Consider the following 22,206-nt stretch of genomic DNA (forward strand, 5'->3'; position numbering starts at 1 on the left):
AGGCATCCAGTGAGGACCTTCCTGACATTGAGATTAAAGAAGTTCTATTCTCCAAGCAGGTGTGGGACGCAGGATTCTCACACATGAGTGGAGAGAGGTCTGTTTGTATGGGTTGTTACTCGATCTGACCCTCATTAGTATCAAATGTCACCTCCTTAATATGTGGTATTCTGTACTCCAACCTCCCCTCCCCCCACCCTGCCCAGGTAGAAACGAGACACCAAGAATTCCCAATGTGAAAGAGCAGGTCACTGGTAGCTCCAGCTCACCACATGCTTGTTCAGACCTCCATATTGGACACCTGGTCTCGTGTCGCACAGTCCATGGGGCAGCAATGTACTCAGCCCACATTCAGTGATCTTAGCATTCAACACACACCAGCCTTGCTGCATCCACATAACACATCGCTAATATGCTTACAGCACACCTTTTCACTTCACTGCTGCAGTTTGGGGTGCACCACCACTTTCATTATAATGTTGCTGCCAGGGTATTTGACACACAGGGACAGGCACCCACCTCCTAGTTTGAACTGGGCCATATGTCAGCGATGCTCACTTGTTCTCTGAACACCTGCTGACTTTGTGCCCACTTCGGTGCTTGCAGCATCCTTGCCTTGTGCTTTGCTGCCTCAGCTAAAGCTTAAAGACTCACCTTGACTTGCCTTTCAGTGCAGATATAAAGCCAGACTGCTTGCCATGGTTGTCAGTAGTCATCGTTCAAGAGGATTGACTTGTTCCCGTACACCACCATGATGCATCTGAATTGTATCATGTGCCAGCCACATATGCACCAAACACCTGCATTGTGCTTTAAACAAACAGCCATGTCTGAAAGCCAAACGGGAGTAATCCCTAGTTAAATCCAGACAGACACCTTTTCAAGCTTGGCACAGTATGTCAAGGGCAGCCTCTGATATTTGTCTAAAGCAATGGGCACAGTGAGTGTTCCCATTCTTGCTTTGAATACCTTTTTCTTCTTATTATAAATAAAAGCCTTTTATCCTTCACGGATTCTTATTGTGCAAAAATATTTCATGTACATAGGTAGGAAATTGTAAATTAGCAAAAAGATGTGATAAATTTAATCTCCTCCCTGAATTGAAATTTGTTTTCACCTGGAAAATAACCATCCTGTTCTGTTTTATTTCAGACTCTGTGGACGTATCTTCTGCTACTACTGCAGCAATAATTTTGTAATGACAAAGCACAGCGGTAAAAGAGAGAGATGCTGCAGAGCCTGCTACACAGAACATAATGCTGTGGTTCAAAGACTGAATGATCCTGGATCTTCCAGTACTCCAAACAGCCCTGATGAATCTCCCTCACGTTCAGCTTCAGAAGGACCAACTAGCAGAAACACAGGTGATGATTACTCAGATGCTTGGAAGCAAATTATTCCTGTCATCATGGTACAAGTTACAGTGTAGGCATTAATTACCAAAACCATTCAGATGCACAATAATTCCACAACTAATTATTAATGTAATAGGTACTAATTACAGAGTAAGTTCTTGGTTCTGTAGTACATGATTGAATTACACACACAAACCTAACTCCATTGATTTGAGCATATAATCTAGGTCAAACGGGATCTTGTGATGCACTGATAGTGTCCCTACCAGAAAGCCTGTATTCAACTCTCACCTTCCTTAAAGGTGTACAATAGCACTGCTGAATACAGTCACACAGCATAGAAGCAGACATTATGGTCCAACTCGTCAGTGTCGACCAGTTTTCCCGAATTAAATTCGTCCCACTTGCCTGCGCTTGGCCCAAGTCCTCTAAAACTTTCCTATTCGTGTACCTGTCCAAATGTCTTTTAAATAATGTAATTGTACCTACATCTACGACTTCCTCTGGCAGGTTATTACACATACAAGCCACCCTCTGTTTGCAACATTTGCCCCATAGATTCTTTTTAAATCTTTCTCCTCTCAGCTTAAAAATACCTTCTATAGGTTGATTAAACTAATTATAATCGAGGATGACATTCCAGTACTGAGGGAGTGCATCACTATCGTGGATGCAGTCTTTCAAATAAGAAGTCCGCTGGTTGTAAAAGATCTTATAGTAAGGTTACAAAACAATTATCTTACTGTTCTAGCCAACATTTGTACCTCAAGCAGAACAATGCAAAATCGAAACTGTTGAAGGAAGTCAGCGGCATTTGTGGAGAGAGAAACAGTGTTAAAGTTTCAAGTCTGATATGATTTCTTCATACAATTTTATTTAAAAATCTTGAAACAGTAACTGTTCCCCCTCACAGACCTGTTATGATTCTTCAGCATTTTCTGTTTCAGACCTGCACCATCTGCAGTATTTTGGTTTTATTTCACTCAATGATAGCTCAAATGAAAGGGTTAAATCATAGGAATGGGTTACATAAGCAAGGCTTGATGCCCCTCAAATATAGGAGAGATGTTGAGAGATGATCTACTTGAGCTGTATAAGATGTTTTGAGTATGTAGCAAGCAACAATTTCTTCTGATGGGAAGGTCCAAAACAAGGGACGTATCCTTAAAATTGTTTATCGCGATGTCAGGAAGCATTCTTTCTTGTAAGGGGTAGTGAAAATCTGGAACTCCCTCCACAAAGCACCATTATGACGAGCCAGTTGAAAATTTTACAACTGAGTTTAATTGATGTACAATAACCATTAAAGTCCAAGTGTGGCTGCTAAATGTTACTGCTGTTTGTAGAACCTTGCAAAGAGCATCAGGTGTCTTATCGAGATTATATGCATTGCTCAGCTAAACCACAGCATCCAAACACTAGACACAAGTCCAATGCATAAATTTAAAAAAAATCAACTATACTGCATTCCCTCAGCATTGCATTTCCCTCAACACTGAAATGTGCTGAAGTACCTTTGGAGAGGAGCTGGGGGAAGCAGAATCAGCTTCCTTATTTATCATAACCTTCCTCGAAGAATAGGTGATGGTAGCATCAGGGTTTGCAGGCTGGTTATAGCCTGACAGGATTCACAGTGATCTCTCCTCCCATGCCTAAACACTTGCCAAGAGGGTGGTTAGATCTGGACAGCATTTGGAATTTTTATTATTTATTTGATGGATGTGGGCGACGCTGGCAGCATTTAATGTCCATCCCCAATTGTACAGAGGGCAGTTCAGAGTCAACCACTTTGCTATAGGTTTGGATTTACATTTAGGCCAATTTTCATTCTGGGAACTGGGTTGGGTGAACATGAGGAGAAAGTGTGAGAAACAGGAAAGAAGTAGGCAAGGTTGAGTGTGAGGAAGGTGAAAGTAAAAGTTTAAGTAAAAGACAGAATGGTATGGGGTGGGTCCCCAATTTATGAATGTCCGACTTGCAAATGTTGGTACTTGATGAATGGGACACCATACAGGATGTATGAATATGAATTTTAAAAATCCGACATTTCCTCATTCTTAAGAATAGCTGTTCACAAACCAGGGACTGTATGTACTACCAAACCTCTATAAACAATTAAGTGTGGGAATGGAGTTGGGTGAGTCATGAAATTGCAAGAAACAAGGAAAGTGTTTTATGAAACAGTGTTGAAATAAGAGACTTCAAGTAGGTTGAGAGAGAAGTGAGAAAGATGGAGGTGAGATGGTTATGTGAAAGCGGAGGAGGTCTCAGAGGGAAAGGGAACTGGTTGACAGGAGGGAGGAAGGTTGAGAGTGCAATTTGCTCATTTTTTAAAAAAAATCTATGTAATTAGTTGTTTGGTTGTATGGAACTTGAGCATTACTCAAAAAAGACTCATTTTGTTGAAACATTTTAATCTTGCACTCATCGGAACAATTCACAAGAAATATCAATGTAAAAGAAAAATAACGTTTTATACTAAATGATAAGAGAGTACTGATTATTTGGCAAGAGAACTTTGGTTTGTAGAGGTATTGCCATGGAGAATGTGCAGGGCATATGCAAAGAATTACTCGGATAACTCATTTAGGATTGTCAGTTGGGTGCAGTGTGGTGAACTTGCATCTACTGGGAATTGCATATTAATATTCAGGCCTATGCACTTAGCAGTCAGAAAGAATGTATGTATATTGTGCCTTTTTCATTGCAACAAAATGTGTGAAAATCATTCTCTGGATCAATTCTCAGGGTAATGCCTTGACCAGTCAGTCATCCTGCCTGATTTGAAATTTTAAAAAAGCTTTGCAGTTAACCATCATCATCACAAACTGATGCATTCTCCTTGGCAACACTTTTGCCAATCAGAGTCCAGTTGCCAACCAGTGAGAATCCACTTGCCAACCAATCAGCACTCTCCTCTCATATACTATGAATATTTCTCATTTGCACTTATATTTCCTACAGATTGCCCTGATACAAGATGAAAGGTGTTGAGAAAATGTCTTTTCCAGCAGCGCTCAATTTCTGTTTTGCTCAACAATGACATGTTCCCAACTTAGACCATTTAACCTTTAGCACACAACTTATCTAACTTGCTGAGCTCAACACGTCTAATATTAAAAAAAACTCGCAACTGCACACACTTCCTCTGTCAACTTTGTTCACTGTAAATTGTTATGACTACACTTACTGTGGTTCTTGCCTAGTTAGTAAACTTAATTAAAAAATGGACTGGCGCAGAATATCAGTTTTTATCTCTCCGATCCTCAATCTGTACTGCAGATTTGCAATACTGCAGTTTACAATGTTCTAACCCACAGGCCAACTGCATTGCTTTTGAAAATAATTTGCACATTTTCTTTAACTTTAGATGACATAAAACTGAAGCATTGCATCAAAATAAACATGGAATCTATGTTTTGAAAATAGAAATTGAATTATGTCTTTGTATCCTGATCTGGATATCTACTGACTGCTCATTCTGCTTTTGTCTCAAGATGCTGTTTACCATGAATTCCTTTATACAATGTCTGTGTCTCTGATTAATGACATATACGTTTCAAAAAGTTGTGCCATAACCCATATTGTCATTACCGTTCCTTGTGAAATCCCTTTTTCTGCAAGTGGATCTGTGCGATCTGGAACATCTACTTGGATGTACCCCTCAGCCAATTCCAAATCTCATTATTAAATTCTAGTAACTTGTGTGCAAGTATCCATGTCATTTTCAGCACAACTTGCAGACTTAGCAATCGTGGGGTGTTCTAAAACTTAAATTTCCTCTTCAGAGCCTTTAACATTTCTGAAAACTAAGAAGGAACTAAGATTTCTCATCCCCTGCATGGGTTAGGTGTAGATAGATTGAAATACTGCATGTCACTTATTTAAGATATAATACACTGTCCCATTTGTGTACTGCCTGCTTCACCAATACCCAACTTAGGTATTTTATGCATACTGGCATTTTTGTAATTGCAAGTATACACTTATGGCTAATTCATATTTCCTCCAACACCGGGAAATATTTTGAGATAAAATTAAGTGTACATGTAAAGTAACGGGTGTTAACCCTTTATTCTCGGACTGTTTACTAATTTTGGAATGATGACACATGCCCCCAGTTGAACATGGTTGCATGATCTCTCCCTCTTCCTAATATTTCCCGGTCCCCATGGTTCTACTGGATGCTAGGATCACTATCCAATTGACAGGAGCCTTGGACTGTTCAGAAGTAAAAGTTGTTACTACCTTCTCCAATGATACCAATTCCTGCAATTCTCTGTCTTCATTGCTGACAGAGCTTGAATTAGCTGCTGAGCTCCTGTTGTGACATTTGTGAGATTTTGTCAATTATTGTTTAGGAACTATCCACACCATAGTATTATGATAAACAATATTGTATTACTGTCATGTGGAAGGCTCCCAGCAAGAATTTGGAAAGTAAGAATGCAACAAATAACTCCAGGATTTTAGACATTGGAATCCCAATTTTTAATGATTAGAGGGTGAAGGCCTGTATTAAAAGAATCAGTGATAATTATGACGTATAGGGCAATTCTGTGTTCCAGGAGTGAGATGGCGAAAGTCTGAGATGTGGAATCACACTTTTGCTCTTCTTGGCTATAGGAGGAAGACAAAAACCATTTGCCCTGAATCTGCTTTCTGTAATAGTCACTTAATAGGTCAATCGTAATAGTTGCTCACTCAACAGAATTAAAAATTGCAGCCAGTGGCTGATGTTATCTGCAAACTCAGAGCTGCATACTTAAAGATGGATTGTGCTAAATTTAGGCAGGTATCCTTTTTACATTATTCAGAAAGGCAGGCAAAATAAGATAAAGGAGAATTTGGGTTGTGGCAAAGCAAAACTTTATGGGAAGGAGAGAGGATGGAGTCAACAACTATGGTCTATGTTGAACAAGAAAAGGTCTTACTTTCAAAAACTAGGCAGTAAGTTAAAAAGCTGGATTTAGTGGGTGTTAATTTTCAGATTACTACCAAAGATATTTTCTAATTGTAACAAGGCTAAAGAGATCACAAAATGAATGTGTACTTAAAAGACTGTTGTTTGAAAGAGGGATGCCATTCTGTTGGTCAGTGACATCAATAAAGACAGAAGGAGCTGTATTAATGGATTGAGCTGCACCTGAACTGGAGTGGGACAAATATCCTAGCAGAAAGGATAAGTAGGACTATGGAAAGAACTTTAAGCTACAATGAAACCTGTAACATGAGAAGCCCCTTTACCCAGCATCTACAGCAGCAGAGAAACCCTTGAAATCCATGTACAATCAACCTCAGAAATCAGGGGAGGTTAGTCAACATGTGTGGAGAGAGAAAGAGGTAACTTGTTACTTGTTGGACTGGAGGCCTGTAACCAGTGGTCTCCTGCAAGGATTGGTGCTGGGTCTTTGTCATTTTATATAAGTTATTTGGATGTGAATATAGGAGGTACGGTTAGTAAGTTTGCAGATGACATCAAAATTGGTGGTGTGATGGACAGCAAGGAAAGTTACCTCAGAGTAGAACAGGATCTTAATCACACGGGCAAATGGAACGAAGAGTGGCAGATGGAGTTTAATTTAGATAAATGTGAGGTGCTCCATTTTCATAAGGCAAATCAGGGCAGAACTTAAACACTTAACAGTAAGGTTCTGGGGAGTGTTGCTAAACAAAGAAATCTTGGAGTGCAAGTTCATACATGAATGGAGCCTGATGCTCACTTTAGGTTTAGACTTTGGGGTCGCTTTATCAGTCTGTTGTACTTCCCATCAGCCTTCCTGCCCTCTAAGATAGCTTACTTTTTCAGAGAGGGTCTATTCAACTGCTCCCTGATCATTGCCATCCACTGCTTGAGACCCGAGCACAATAGTTTGAGCTCCTCTGCTCCCTGCCCTCTCTCACCACTGATACCTGCTACTGGAGCTTCTGTTAAGTTATCCAGGACAAGTTATGCCTGACTGTAATCTCAGGAATGATCTGCAGACCATGGTGGTGTGCAATTTTGATTCACCAGAATGATATTAGGGAAGTGTTGATTTAAGAGGACAGAGTGTGTTGACAAGATTTGTATTCCCCGGAATCTGTAAGATAAAGGATGATCTAATTGAGGTGTTTAAAATTCAAGAACTGTTTAATAGGATAGAGTAGGTTCAGAGAAATTGTTTCCTTTCATGCCCAGAGGTGATTACCAATGATGTTGTCAATCTTCTCAAGTACAGTACTCATGGTTTACATCTGTATTGCCAACTAGTTACCAACTTCCACTGTGAAAGGTTGTATCAATTGTTCAAGCCTATTGATGTCATCTTTGAGCAAGGTCGAGATTTTAAATTCACGCAAAAGTGTTGAAAGATGCAAATGTACGAAATCTGTGGTTTCATTGGGATTCATTATTGAAGCTGCTGTGTTTCTTTGCTTCACCTTGGTGTGACTGGCTCAGTATGCCCATTTGATGACAGTTTGCCACCTAGGTAGAAAACATCATCCATTGTTATTTTCTCCACAGGGAATGAATTGCTTAGAACTTTTCTTTTGAAGTTTATTCAAGTGAAGTCAAGTTACATGTCATTCAATGAAAGGAATAGATTTAATGGCTTAACTTAGTTTATTTTACCTCCCATTATCTCATTCTGTATGTAATGTGATTTATCTGTTTCACCTGTAAGTCAGTGGGCTATTCCAATTTTGGCTCTTTCAGAAAGTTTCACCAAACCAGACGATGCAACTTTTGACATAATTACAGATGAAGAGCTGAACGAAATTGATGATAATGATTATTCTTTGGAATTGGGGAACCAGCTTCTAGCTACCCAGTCGGAATCAACAATGCCAATCGTTCATTCTCTGTGAGTAAATGCTTTACAGAAAAGCTATGGCTTTCATGTGAAACCACAGTCTTGTGATGATATAATGTTGCCTGAGTATTTATTTTTTAAAAAACTACCATAGAAGTAAGTAAAGGATTACATTGTAATGGTAAGTAAACCTGGTTTATTATCTTAGACCTAAGAAGAAGTGTACACTAACATTATTTGCATTCGTTAATAATAATATAAACTTTCAACACCCCATCCTGGGGGGTGTCAGACTGTGTCTAGAGTATTTGTCATTTCTGTATTGCGTATTGTCTATTGTGACTGTATAGGGTGAACTGTCTTTTCCACAGCAGATTAATGCGTTGTCCTGGGACAGAATAATTTTTTCTTTCCTTCCAAGTGCTCTGTTTTCCATCTAGTCATTTCTTTTACCTTGTGCTTTTTAATCTGCTTGTCTCTCGGCATTCTGGTTTGCAGTGAGGGCAAAAAGCAATTAAACATTTCCAACCATTTAGCAGGACGTATACTCATTTGTTTGTATGAAAGGTGTAATAGGCAGGTGTAAAACTAAAATAATAGATGATTAAAAACTAGAACTTATAGATTGACAGTTCTTGCTCCATTTCCATGCCAATGATAATCCAATAAATCAGTGTCCCCTTCTCATGCTGTATAAGTACTTTTTAGCAATGTTTAAGGTGTTTTGAGTGGAAAATAATGAATTCTGAAAAGGGTAGACAGTGTAAACATGACATATAACAGATCAAGAATTTTCTTATTGTCAGAAAGCCAGGTGATAACTGTTTGGAAACTGAATTAAGTGAAAGTAAGTCAAAGACATAAAAGGATAATATTGAGTTTTTGTATCTACAGAAACAAGTGTACTAAAGTTTAGTGGTGCACAAGTAAATAGGGAATAAGTTGTTCACCGCATTACAAATTGTAAATTAATTCCAAGTAAGACATTGAATGTTTTAGCGCAGTTTCAGTGGCATCATAAGACTGACCAAAAAAATCTTTGCCAACCTTTTCACTTCATTCTAGAATCAAATCAATTAAATAATTACTTGAAACCCTGCATAAAGATAGTATTTTAAGTAGGCAGGTTGTCAGATTGGGAGCCTAAAATTCTAAATATGTGTAGGATTGCAATATCAGACTTCAAGAAATGTGATTATTTAGTACTGTACATCTGTGTTTTGGAGACAAATGTTCTATGAGTTTTAATCAAAAAAATAATTTAAATGGTTCTTGTAACTTTTTAAAATGCTCTGTTTGTGTGGTTAGTAATGGAAGGAAGATAAGATGGTGGACAAAAATAAGGAGCAACGTACTTTTTGTGGAAACATAAAATGGAGCTTGATACTGTGACACATCATCAAATCCCCATTATTAATATCTGTGACATGCAAGTTCTGAATGAAGGTGCTCTAATAAGTTTTTTTTTAAAACTCCAGTGTTTTGATCGCAGTGTATTTTCAGTTCTTGGCGCAGCTGTTGTGTATTTTGAAGCTTGGATGTAGGTTTGCTTGCTGAGCTGGAAGGTTCATTTCCAGACGTTTTGTCACCCCTACTAAGTAACATCTTCAGTGGGCCTCAGGTGAAACACTGTACATGATTCCTGCTTTCTATTTATATGTTTGGGTTTCTTTGGATTGATGATGTCATTACTATGGTGATGTCATTTCCTGTTCCTTTTCTCAGGGAATGGTAGATGGGGTCTAACTTGATGTGTTTGTTGATAGAGTTCTGGTTCTAAACCTGAGCTGGAACCGGAGAAAAAGAACAGGAAATGACATCACCAACCCAAAGAAACCCAAACATATAAATAGAAAGCAGGAATCATGTACAGTGCTTCGCCTGAGGCCCACTGAAGATGTTACCTAGTAGGGTGACGAAATGTCTGGAAATGAACCTTTCAGCTCAGCGAGCAAGCCTGCATCCAGAACCGCAATCTGAGTTACAAATCTTCTCAAAACTCGCTGTTTTGAAGCCTGTTCTGTTTTTAGTTCATCACTGTCTACGCTAAGTACAGAGGTTACAAGAAGTGGAATGTGGAACCCCTGAAGAGTGTTGAAGAACACCCTTTGAATGCGCAATATCTTCTGTTCTGAAGAAGGGTCAGCCGACCCGAAATTGAGCTTTCTTTCCACAGATGCTGCCAGACGTGTTGAGTTTTTCCAGCAATTCCTATTTTTGTTGCCCATGAAGAGTGTGTTAACTCAGTTACAACTGCAGGTAACTAAGATATGGAGGGTGGTTTAGCCATTAGAAGAGCTAAGGCAAGCATGGAGACAGATGATGGAAATAAGCAGTCTTAATGACCAAACAGTTATGTGGTTGAAAGCCAGCTTGAAGTTAAATGTGACACAAGGTCTGGCACGGTCTTAGTCATTTGCCAGGGAGAGGAACAGAGTTTTTGGCTAGGGCACAGAGTTTGTAGCGGAGATCGAAGATTGTGGTTTCAGTGCGACAAATATTACATTGAAGTAAATGCTTGTGTATCTCTGACAGAGATTATTCGCATCCTTTTGAAAACTGATGCCATCCTTTAGACAGTGTCACTGAGGGTCACATGACAAATAGAAACGAGCCAAGGATAGATCCTTGAGGGCACCACAGTTATTGATGCTGCAGCCGGATAAGAAGCCATTAGGCAGTTTTCTGGATATAGTTAGGTAGATAATAATGAAATCAGACAAAAGCAGTCGTGCCCAACTGGATGATGGTGGAGAGCCATTGAAAGAGGATTGTGTGGTCAACCATGTCTGAGAAAGGTGAGAAGGGATGATCTAGGAATGTGATTTTTGATTTTGATTTAAGCAATGAAGGATATTATCAAAAAAAAGGCAAGAAACGTGTCGAAGACATTGTTATAGTGAAGAAAGCATTTGACCTGATTGGATATATCCAAGGTTCCTAAGTATACTGAGGAAAGCAAGAGTGGAGGCGCTAAACTATTCTTTCAAGGTTCAACTGAGTGTGGAATGTGCCTGATGACTGCAGCAGTTCATGAAGATAGCTTGCCCCCACCTTCTCAAGCGCAACTAAAGTGATGGGAAATAAATGCTGGCCAGGCAGAAATGTCCATGTCCCATGAGTGAATAAAAAAAATCCTACTGCACCAAATCAATCTGAAGTTTCTCTCCAGTTAGATAAGAATTTGCTTTTCTACCCTTCCAACCAAAATAGTTAATCTCACACTTATCCACCTTAAATTCCAGATTTTAGCCCTTTCACTTAACTCATCCACATCCTTTTTTTAAATTTCTCATTTCTTTATTTTAACTTACTTTCCCACCTATTTTAATTATCTGCAAATTTGGCTATCGTACCTTCTGTCCCTGCATCCACATCATTTGTACAGATTGGAAACCCTATGGCACTCTATTAGTTACATCTTGCCAAAAGCAAATGACCCACTTATCCTGACTCTGCGTTTTATGGTTAGCCAAGCTAATAATTTATCCCCTACTCAATAATTTATCCCCAACTCCATATGATCTTACTTTGTGTATTAACATTTTGTCCAGAAATACTACACCTACAGGATCCCATTATCCAATTTGCATCTTACATGTCCAAAGAATTCTAGTCAAGTACGATTTGCCCTTCATAAAACTGTGCTGACTATGATGGAATGCGTTTTCACTTTCCAAATGTCCTGTTATTATTTCCTTAATAATAGATTCTGATAATTGGCCACTGACAGATGTTAAACTAAATGGTCTATAGTTTCCTATTCTGCCTCCCTTTTTGAATGAGGGCATTCTATTAATGTTTTTCCAAACCACTAGGACCTTTCCCAAATCCAGGGAATTTTGGAATATTGTAACCAGTGGATCCACTGTCTCTGTTCCCACTTCCTTTAAAACCCTAGGATACAGGCCATCATGTCCGAGGAATTTATCTGCCTTCATTCCCAATAGTTTGCTCAGTACATTTTTTCCCTAGTGATTCTGATTGTACTAAGTTCCCTCCTTTCTATAACCTCTGCACTACCTGTTACTATTGGGATAATGCTAGAGTCCTGTGCCATGAAAATGGAGGCAAAATATTGATTTAGTGTCCGCTTTTTCCCCCACTTAACTCTTCATTCACATCCTCCAGTGACCATCATTCATTTTAACTGCTGTATTCCCTTTTATATAGTTATTGAAGCTTTTGCTATCCATTTTTACATTTTGTACGAGTTTTCTTAATTCGTCTGGACTAGAGTCCCAGCGTGATTTCATATAGAGCCCGTCTCACCTTCCCCAGTACCGGTGCCAATGTCCCTTGAATTCAAAACACTTTCTATCTCTCAAATCTTTGATTCAAACATTTACTTTTTTCATCTTTTTGACCCTGTGCTAATTAGCTCATGGCTCTGGTAATAATTAGGAGACTGTTACCTTTTTTGTTTCTGCTTTTCAATTTAACCCTTAGCTGCTCATATTCCCTCATAGTTCCCTCTTCCTACCTCTGTGGACCATGACAACTGGATATTTCCCTTCCTACTCCAAGTTCCTCTGCAGCCTTGGTGAGATATCCTGAACCCTAGAACCAGGCAGGCATCACAGCCTTCGGAACTCTCTATTCTGGTCACAGAAAACAGCGGCTGTGCTCCTAACTGTACTATTCCCAATTGTGACGGCATTTCTCTTTTCTGCCCTGACCTGAATGGCTCCCTGTACCATGGTCAGTTTACTCATCCTCCCAACAGTCCCTGCTCTTTTTTTCCCCACAGGGAGCAAGAACCTCCAACCTGTTGGACAAGATCAAGGGTTGAGGCACCTGCAGTGCTACCTGCTGGATCCCTCCACCTGCCTCACTCAGAATCACATCCTCCAATCCCTGACCACTGACCGAATTCAAAGTAGTTAATCTAAGGAATGTGAACTGCCTTTTCAAATACAGCATCCAAATAACTCCTCCCCCTCCCTGCTGTATCAAAGTGTTTGACATTCGAACTCCAGCTCATCAGCTCTGAGCTGGAGTTCCTCAAGCAACTAAAACTTACCACGATGTGGTTACTATGAACCACAATGGAGTCAACCAGTGCCCACATCATGCAGGTACAACACATCACCTGACACTGCATCTCTTGTATATTTAATTCATTTTCATTATTTTAAAGAATTTCTTACAGGTCTTTAATTTTGTAATGTGTAAAATATTTCTCCCATTTACCTTTAGGACAGAATATTCTGGGCTTGGCTAAAGATTTTGGAAGGGTGGGATGGGGAACTTAACTTGGTGGGAGGCAAAAACTCAGATTCCCACAGTGAGTTAAAGTTTTGTCATCTTTCCTGACCATCTGATGTGCATTAATTAGCTTGACGTGAATACCTATTGACAGTCTAGCCTGTTGGAAATATATTCAAATGCACAGTTTTGTAACCCAAACTGGGAAGCATGTAATCTGAACTCCAATTATATGAAGCATGTACCTGGCAAGGTGGACTTCTTCCTCCAAGACGCAGGGAGTGCAAACTTCTTCCGTTACTTAGCTCCTTCATATTCAAGGCCTTTCCTTGTGCAAATGCTCAGTGTTAGGAATGAAGCCTCTCCATGTTGATCAGATCATGAGAACTGTAAGTCATATTCAGTCTTGCTTGTTATTGTTAAACACTTGCAGTGTTAACAGTGAAGCTTGTCTGAGCCAACAAGCCTACCCAAGCAAGGCTAACACCAGCAAACCGAACTGGGAAGGAGAACAAGCTGAACCCAAATGAAGCTCAACTCGCAAGACCACTTTTGTGGTTTTGTCTTTTTTTCCATGCACATCTCTGGCAAAAAGCTATTGGATGTGCCATGTTCTGTAATGTAAGGCCAGTGACATATTAGTATGTGAGTTGCTGTGTATTGTAGCTCATTTTATGTTTTAATTGTGCACCCTGGCGGATGGATGTGAGGCACTACCACTGTGGTACAGGCAACGCCCTGAGAGTGAGCTTGCTTGCTTTGCCATGCAGCAATCCTTATCCAACACCACAATTTGGAATAGCACAAAAATAAAAAGAGAGGGAGCCTTTACAGTCATAACGTGTGAAATTAGCTAATGGTATATTAGGTATAAAAACTGAGACATAATAGCGAATCTGCAATTTTAAGCTTCACAAAATAGAAGGGGATAGTAGGATAGTGACTTTTTGCCTTACATGACCAAGGAAGAACAGTTCCAACCCAGAAGATACTGTGAAGTCCTAGATGATGGAGAGTGTTTTCAGCATTAGGAGGAGTTGAGCAGTAGTGATAACCGGCTGCTTCCAGTTTTGGTGTGGAGCCAGGATCACCATTTCTACTGTTCCTGACTTAATGCAATTAAAATTTTTTCAGTGGCATTTTTAAGAACACTGTCTCCTTTTAAGCAATGGTAATTAGCCATTGGACTGGGTACAGTGATTAGTCACAGTTAAATATTGATAAGGGACCTGTGACTGGTGTTAGGTATAGGAGGCTTAAAACTAGCTTCGTCTCTCAGGCACCGAATATAATTCACTGCTCTACTGGAATGATTATCGTATTGACCTTTGGTGTGGCACACTGACATTTTGTGCCAGGAAGTATTGCTGATTGGTTACATGCAGCACATTAAATTGTAGCAAAAAAAATGTTTTGTGAAAATAAATGTACATATGCCAGCAATGCATAGTATGAATGAGTGCATTATCACAGTTTTAGTGATTTTCTAACTTCATATTTTCTTCTGGAGTTGATGATTACAGGCAGACCTAGTCATAAATGATTGACCTAGTTTGTGTGCATACTACAACTAGAAAAACAGCATCTTCGGAAGTATCATAATTTTCTGGGAAACTGAGAAAAGTGATGTTTCAAAGTGATAGCGAATTGTATTGCAAATTACATAATTCCCTTTTCTATTGGAAAATCAATTTCACTATAAGAGGAATCCAAACTTCTTGGAAACCTTACCAAGGAAGTACTGTTTCAAATGAGAAATCCTATCCTACTAAGAATATTGCTGTGCTCTTGCTCCTTTCCTTAAATATTAACGTATTTATCTGTTACAGTATGAGAACTTGTCTTTATATTTGGATCAGTGTAGTTTGTATTTTTGAAAAGCTGTTTGCAAATATGATTCTTGTTTACATGGTACCATAATTAAGTGGTGTCCAGTACGTTTACCAATGGTACCAATTCTTTGTCAATGCATTAGCAAAATATTTGCACTCTCCTGAAGTTTTAAAAAGTGCATTCTCAGGAGATAGGCTGACAAGACAAGCTTTTAAGCATGCCTCTGGTTTGGGGAATGCTTTGAGGTTGAAAGAGATCATCAAATTTTAATTGTAAAATGAGTAATAGTTCTGAGAAATGGTTCAGAAAGTTTGTGGTTAAACAGCAGAAGTGCCCTTTTTCAATGTTTGCAAAAATGTTTGAAGTTTGCTTCTCCTTGTTTGAGAAAGATCCTTAAAATCCATTGAATAAGTAAGTGCCCAGCAAGTTCTTTTGGGTGGGATAATACCTTGTAGAGAACTGGCTCCTCTGATGTCCTATTCTCCTTCCCTGTTCTTCACCCTTCTCTGTTAAAATTTAAGAATAGGCAGTGGTTTGTTCAACCTCTGACTTCTTTGTTATTTGGAGCAAATAATTTCCTCTCCTTTTAGAGGCAGTTTGAGTGAAATGCAAGTGGAAAGGAAACATGAACGACGCAACAACCTGCCTTTATGTTCTCTGGTTGGGTGGGCAGAGACAGATAAGGTCCCATCTTTGCAAGCCTGACCCTGAAAGAAGTGGCTGAGAATGTTGAATTTTTATTGTGGGGTAGTGGAGCTCCCTGGGAGTAAGGGCTGGGTGACCACAGAACAAGTGTAAAGGTTACTGGATGCAGTCACTGGCTAGTCAGAAGGCATGCCTTGGTGTTCTGGAGCCTAGTTCAATTTATTTTAAAATCAATTAATAAAGAAGGCCATCACACCTTACCATCCCCCTCTTCACATTCCCCATGACCCATTCATACTGCCACTTGTCCTTTACCCTCTGATCCCTCATGTCCATCTTTCCACTCCCCATGTGCCATCATACCCCTGAAGCCCTTTTGTGCTCCCCAGTCATCCCAATGGACCTTTATAACCTCTTGTCAACTTAGCACTGACTATGCTCTCCACATATTAACCTTTGCCCTGTGCCCTACCATACCACCTCTAACATGAACCATGAGCAAGCATCTGGACATGTGCCGAATTAAAATAGAATGTAGTTGAGTCTTTTGATGACATTGCTATCTTAATAAAATAATCTCATTGATATAAATAAACAATAGATTGAAATTCCTTCAATTGCTATTAGAAAAGCAAACATTTTACTCAAAAGTTTTTTAATGCAGTACCAGGCATGAAGCTACCAAACAGGACTACTTGTATGCCAACCGGCAAATGATAGACCTAAATGATCCCACAGACAACAGCTCTGGTCTAAGCTCTGCTGCCCTGCCAATTCCAGTCATGAATGATGGTGGACAATTAAGCAACTCACTGGAGAAGGAAGCTCCACAAATATCCCCATCCTCAATGATGGAAGAGCCCAGCATATCAATACAAAAGACAAGGCTGAAGTGTTCACCGCACTCTTCAGCCAGAAGTGCCAAGTGGATGACCACCTCAGCCTCCTCCAAATGCCCCCAGCTTCACAGATGCCAGCCTTCATCCAGTTCAATTCGCTCCAAGTGATATCAAGAAATGGTTGGAGGCACAGATATTGCAAAGGCTGTAGGTGCTGATAATGTTCAGCAACAGTACTGAAGACTTGTGCTCCAGAACCTGCTGCTTCCCTATTCAAGCTATAAAAAACATAGCTACAAAACTGACAGCAGCACAAAACACGAAAAATGTCCTGTACACAAAAAGCAGGCAAATCCAACCTAGCCAATTACCACCTCATCAGTCTACGCTCGACCATTAGTAAAGCAATGGAAAATCTCATCATCATTGGTATATGGTTAGAATATCACCTTGAACTGAAACATGACACCTTGCTTGTGAATATTTGGTTAGCCACAGACAGTTGGTGAGGAGAGGGATGGAAATGGTGGTTAAATAATAGGAGTTTGTAGCAGAAACAAAGACAATGGATTCAATCTTCCCAGTTTTTATGTTGGAGAAATGGATGAGTTAGCAGTAGAATTGCTGTGAAAGTGGCATCTCATGCTCACATAATGAATTTAATTCTAACCTACTGTTGGTGTGATGTGGAGCACATGGCATATTAACTGGGAATTGCAGGGCTATGTTGTGTGATAGCCAGATAATGTTGCAAATTATAAGGCAAACCCCAGAGGAAACCTACCCAAGCACTGGATCAATTTAGGATGCAACACCCTGAATAAGACAGCACCTCATCATAAATAACATTTAAGTTTGGGGCTATGAACCTACTGTAGGTTATTTCTGCTCTTGACATTGCTACATATTGAATTAAGTCTGGTATGGTCTAGAACTCCAGACCCACAACAATGCTTTTAACCCTTCATTTGGCTTCTGAATTAGCTTGAAAGACGATTGTATGTGGATACATTTGTAGTCAGGGTGGTTTTACTGAACCACTACTCACTGAGCTGGTCAAGCCTTAAAGATTATCTCTCTCAAACTAGGTTTGGAGCAGATCGTAAGAGAACCAAGAGAAGAAGCTCCTCGACTTTGCCCTTTGTGAACAGATTCATCTGTCCATGATAGCATTGTTAGCAGTGACCACCATACAGTCCTTGTGAAATCTTGACTTTACACTGAGGATACTTTCCATTGTGTTGCGTGGCACCATCATCAACTAAATATATTCAGATCAGGTGTATCAGCTTGTAACCAGGCATCCATGAGCCGCTGAGAGCCATCAGCAAGAGCTGAGTTGTAATTCACCACAGTCTGTAATCCTGTGGTTCAAAAAAATGCCTCACTCTAGCATTACCATCAAGTCAAGGATTGAATCCATTTCAATGGGGAGTGTAGATGTGCAAGTCAGGAGAAATCCATTTAGTGACGTGACAAGACAGGATTACGTGCTTGCTAAATATCAGAGACAGCACTAATTTCCTCCTTCAGTTCATTGAGTTTAGTTGGGATTTACCCTAAAATACCCTCAAAGTATTTTGTGGACACTTAATCTGTACAGTTTATATGTAACACAATTTATAACTACTTTTGCATGTGTGTTATAGGCTGCTTTGCCTCATTAATTTGAAAAGTGTCTATATTCTTCCTTTCGTTTGCATTGTTGGTACCAATATGAAAGAAGTGTGACTTCTTTCATAATATACATCAATACAACTGGGATATATGTTGTTTTTCGATGGTTGCTAAATCAAATCCAAGTGTGCTCCACCTAGCATTCTGTGAGCAATACTAGCTGGACTGCAATGGTTCAAGAAGAAAGGTCACCCATCATGTGAGGGTAAATGGAATAGATAGTAACTGCAGACTTGCCAACATTGGCCCTGTACCAAAAATCATTAAATAAAATTGAGATAGTGAGAACACAGAAGCTGGTTCAAGTTACTTGTTTTTCTGCCTTGTGCCCAGCGCATGGCAGTCACAGATACTGAGTTGAATATGTCAGGTTTTCAATGATTTGCAGAATGTATTTATTACGTATCCAAATATCGACAATCATTTTGTTCTGTTCAATTAGTAAAACTTCATAGTTAATTCAGTAGAAGGTGTGCTATCATCATAACCTAAATGATGACTATTAATGATTTACTCTGTTTATGCTTGCTATGTCTTTAGGGTCTTTTTTAAAACTATTAACACCTTAATCAGGATGTATGTCTCTGTGTTGTTGAGAACGCAATGTGTGACCTTTAATTTCCCTTACCTCATTTTCTTTTGTTTTTGTCACACCTTTTGGCACTGTTACTCAGCAGTTTGAAACAGTGGACTGGATTCTAATGCATTGGGAACACGGTTTGGAAGAATAGGGTAAAATAAAACCAAGAACTGTGGATGCTGGAGATCTGAAACAAAAACAGAAATTGCTGGCAAAACTCAGCATCTGGTGAAGAGTCACTAGACTTGATGCATTGGTTTTGCTTTCTCAGCACAGATGCTGCCAGACCTGCTGAATTTTGCCAGCAATTTGTGTTAATTTCAGGGTTCCATTAGGTTCTTGAACAATCACATACTCCAAACACACGTGCAGCTTGTCCGTTGGTGGCTTTTTAACCAACTACTTTATTATCCAGTTCACTGACCAACTAGCTTCAACAGGCATGATGATGATCATCGTCATATAATTTCAACATCAATTTAAAGGGACAGTCTGAACATGTAATTGATCGATCTGGAATTGGGAGTGTAACAAAAAGAACTAACAAAACGAAATCCCGACATTCAGAGTCTAAACCTCACTTGAGTCATGCTGCCATGGGTGGCTTGGTAAGGCGCATAAGTGCGCAAAAACGGCATGAATATGCACAAGGAGATAGTCTTCCCTACTGACAGGAGAAAGAAACTTCCAGGTGGAGAAAAGAAGGCTTAGCTGGAGATTCATTGTGAGGTCTGCACTATGGTGTGGTGCTTTGTTCATGGATTCAATTCTAAAATCAACTTATTGAGATGAGTCCAGTTGCACATTCACCTATACTCTGTCACAATAAACCTCTCCTTCTGCAATCTCAAACCTGCTGTAACACATCATTCATCACAGAAACCAACCTCGTAGTTTCTTCAATTTCTCATTGTTTTAAATACTTTCTCACATCTCCATCTGTCTATCCAAGTCTGATGCACACCTTAATGCAGCTCTTGCCCTTGGTCACCCTCAACAACTGCATTCTATCCATCCGTACTACACAGGCCGTTACTCCAATTCATAGGTCTCTTCTGCCTTGCAAGAGTAGAGAGCACAGACCATGATGGAGAGGCAGAGAACTTGGGGACGATACAATGGCTCCGTAGTCAATACTGTTGTCTCATAGCGCCAGGGACTATGAGTGGAGTTTGCACATTCTCCCCATGTCTGCATTGGTTTCCACCAGGTGCTCCAACTTCCTCCTACAGTCCAAAGATGTGCAAGTTAGGTGGGTTGGCCATGCTAAATTGTGCTGTAGTGCGCAGGAATGTGCAGGCTGTGTGGGTTAGCCATGGGAAATGCAGAATTACAAGGATAGAGTAGGAAGGTGGGTCTGGGTGGGATGCTCTTCGGAGGGTCACTGTGAACTCAGTGAGCCAATGGCCTGCTTCTACACTGTAGGGATTCTATAAATCGGCGACTACAGAGGAGGCAGCATGAGGCATCAGTGACATGCTTGGCTATCAGAGATGGGGAAATGTGAAACTCTGGGTAATCTAGTGCCAAAAGTGAAAGTTAGTCACATTACTTGCAATACTCTGACATCAATAAGTCAAACATGATCACGTGCAAAATGATCACATAAAGCATCCTCATGTTGCAAGTTTTAATTTATGTTTTTAATCTCCCGTTGCAAGCTTCCTGCAGGAAAGGGTTGTTCAGGAAGACAGTTCCACAGATATATTTTCTGCAGATGTACAATCTCATGACATATGCAGACCCTAGCTCTGAGATACACACACTGTAGTGGGACAAGCAGGGCAGAGAGCAGATATTGGAGACAGGGACAGCAGTGGCGAATCAACGTCAGTCATTGCAGCACACTTCAGACTCTATTCAGCTAGATGCAGATGACATACCACAGGGGTGGGGAGTTGCTGCTGTTGACGAACGGGATACCTCTGGAGCAGGAGAAAAAAATGCAATGTGGCGATGCCTTTGTCCATAGAAAGAATGGCCTACCTGATTGATGCATCACCCTGGTAATTAAACAAGTGCATCTGGGCCTTCACCACTCATACATTGGAATATCATTTCCACAAATTAATTTTTTCATTAACTTCTATAAAGCCTGGCTTCCAGTTCTATTGTAATGAACAAATAAGGTAGTTTCTTGTTTTCTACATTACTGCTTCAAGGATTCCAAAAGGACTATACAATCAGTCCACCATCTCTCTATCACTGAGAACCTTCCGAATGTGCATACTTGCTCATTACAATCCAAACCCTCTGTCTCCTCAATCTGATTGCTCTTTCTGATATCCTTTCAATAGCTGCTATAGGTCGGAGCTAGACTTCCACTCTCAACCAACCTAGCCACAGACATAACAAGTCACTGAATTTAGAAGTCCTTGCTATGTATAAAACACCATACACGCAAGGCCTGTAAATTGCTTTGGGGTTTTATCGAGAGCCACTGGCTGCAATTTGAGGTGGGAAAAAGTGCTCCTTCTTGCAGAGTAGATTTATTTGCAGAACACTAACTTCTGGTCACTGCACTGCAAAAAACAAAGCATTGAGACATTTTTAAAGTTTAATCAGATTATCACTGCTGTAGAATGGGCTTTAGAAAATTGAAATATAAATAGAAAGTATAAAAAAATTGTTACAGATTCATATTTCAATATTAAGACAGAAAACTAGGATAAAAATAAACTAGTGAAAACACATTTAAAACAAAGGAGCTGATCTCTTCAGCAAATAATGAGGGACAATGCAATTCATGCTGTTGGAAGTATTACAGGAACATAGGGACAGAAGTAGGCCATTCAGCCCCTCAAGTCTTTAGCCCATTTCTCCCTTTTGTAGCTTTGCTGTGATGATACTGTGGCTTTGAGATACTGTGGTTTTTTATGAAGAAACTTTGACACAGAGGTACCGAATGGTCTGCTCAAAGCTAATAAAGTAAACAGTTTGGGAAGCCTTGGGCTGTTTTTTAAAAGGTGCAAGAGTAGAAACAGCCTGAATGGGTGTGGTCAGGCTTCCACAGAATCAGGATTTTAGTTTTAGTTTTCACTTGTTGCTGGGGTCTTGGTGCTGGATATAGAAGCTCTTATTCCTCTCTCTGTTATATCTAAAAGCTGGGGTTCTCTTCCTGCTGCTAGAATTGCACAAGAGACATGCCATTTTACTTAAACTCGCCCTTGGCACAGGTAAATTATGGGATGTTATACTATTGAAACAGTTAATTAGTGGTGTGTGTGTATGTGTATATATAATTTTGCTAAACATTTTGATAGTGTAACAGT

The 22,206-nt window shown here is 39.8% G+C and overlaps 1 protein-coding gene across 4 annotated transcripts in view; it reads left to right on the plus strand.

Annotated features, from left to right (window-relative positions):
- Positions 1-22,206, plus strand: part of fyco1a (FYVE and coiled-coil domain autophagy adaptor 1a) — a 186,214-nt gene that overhangs the window by 66,400 nt on the left and 97,608 nt on the right. For all 4 annotated transcript variants that reach the window (XR_006315927.1, XR_006315928.1, XM_043719437.1 and 1 more), the window contains 2 exons: positions 1,153-1,364; positions 8,056-8,203. Coding sequence is in view for 2 of the 4 variants with exons in the window: in XM_043719437.1 (XP_043575372.1) it covers positions 1,153-1,364; positions 8,056-8,203 (360 nt within the window). In the remaining 2 variants the exon portion in view is untranslated. The remainder of the gene's footprint in view (positions 1-1,152; positions 1,365-8,055; positions 8,204-22,206) is intronic.

Source organism: Chiloscyllium plagiosum, chromosome 29, assembly GCF_004010195.1.
Source record: "Chiloscyllium plagiosum isolate BGI_BamShark_2017 chromosome 29, ASM401019v2, whole genome shotgun sequence".
Lineage (NCBI taxonomy): Eukaryota > Metazoa > Chordata > Chondrichthyes > Orectolobiformes > Hemiscylliidae > Chiloscyllium > Chiloscyllium plagiosum.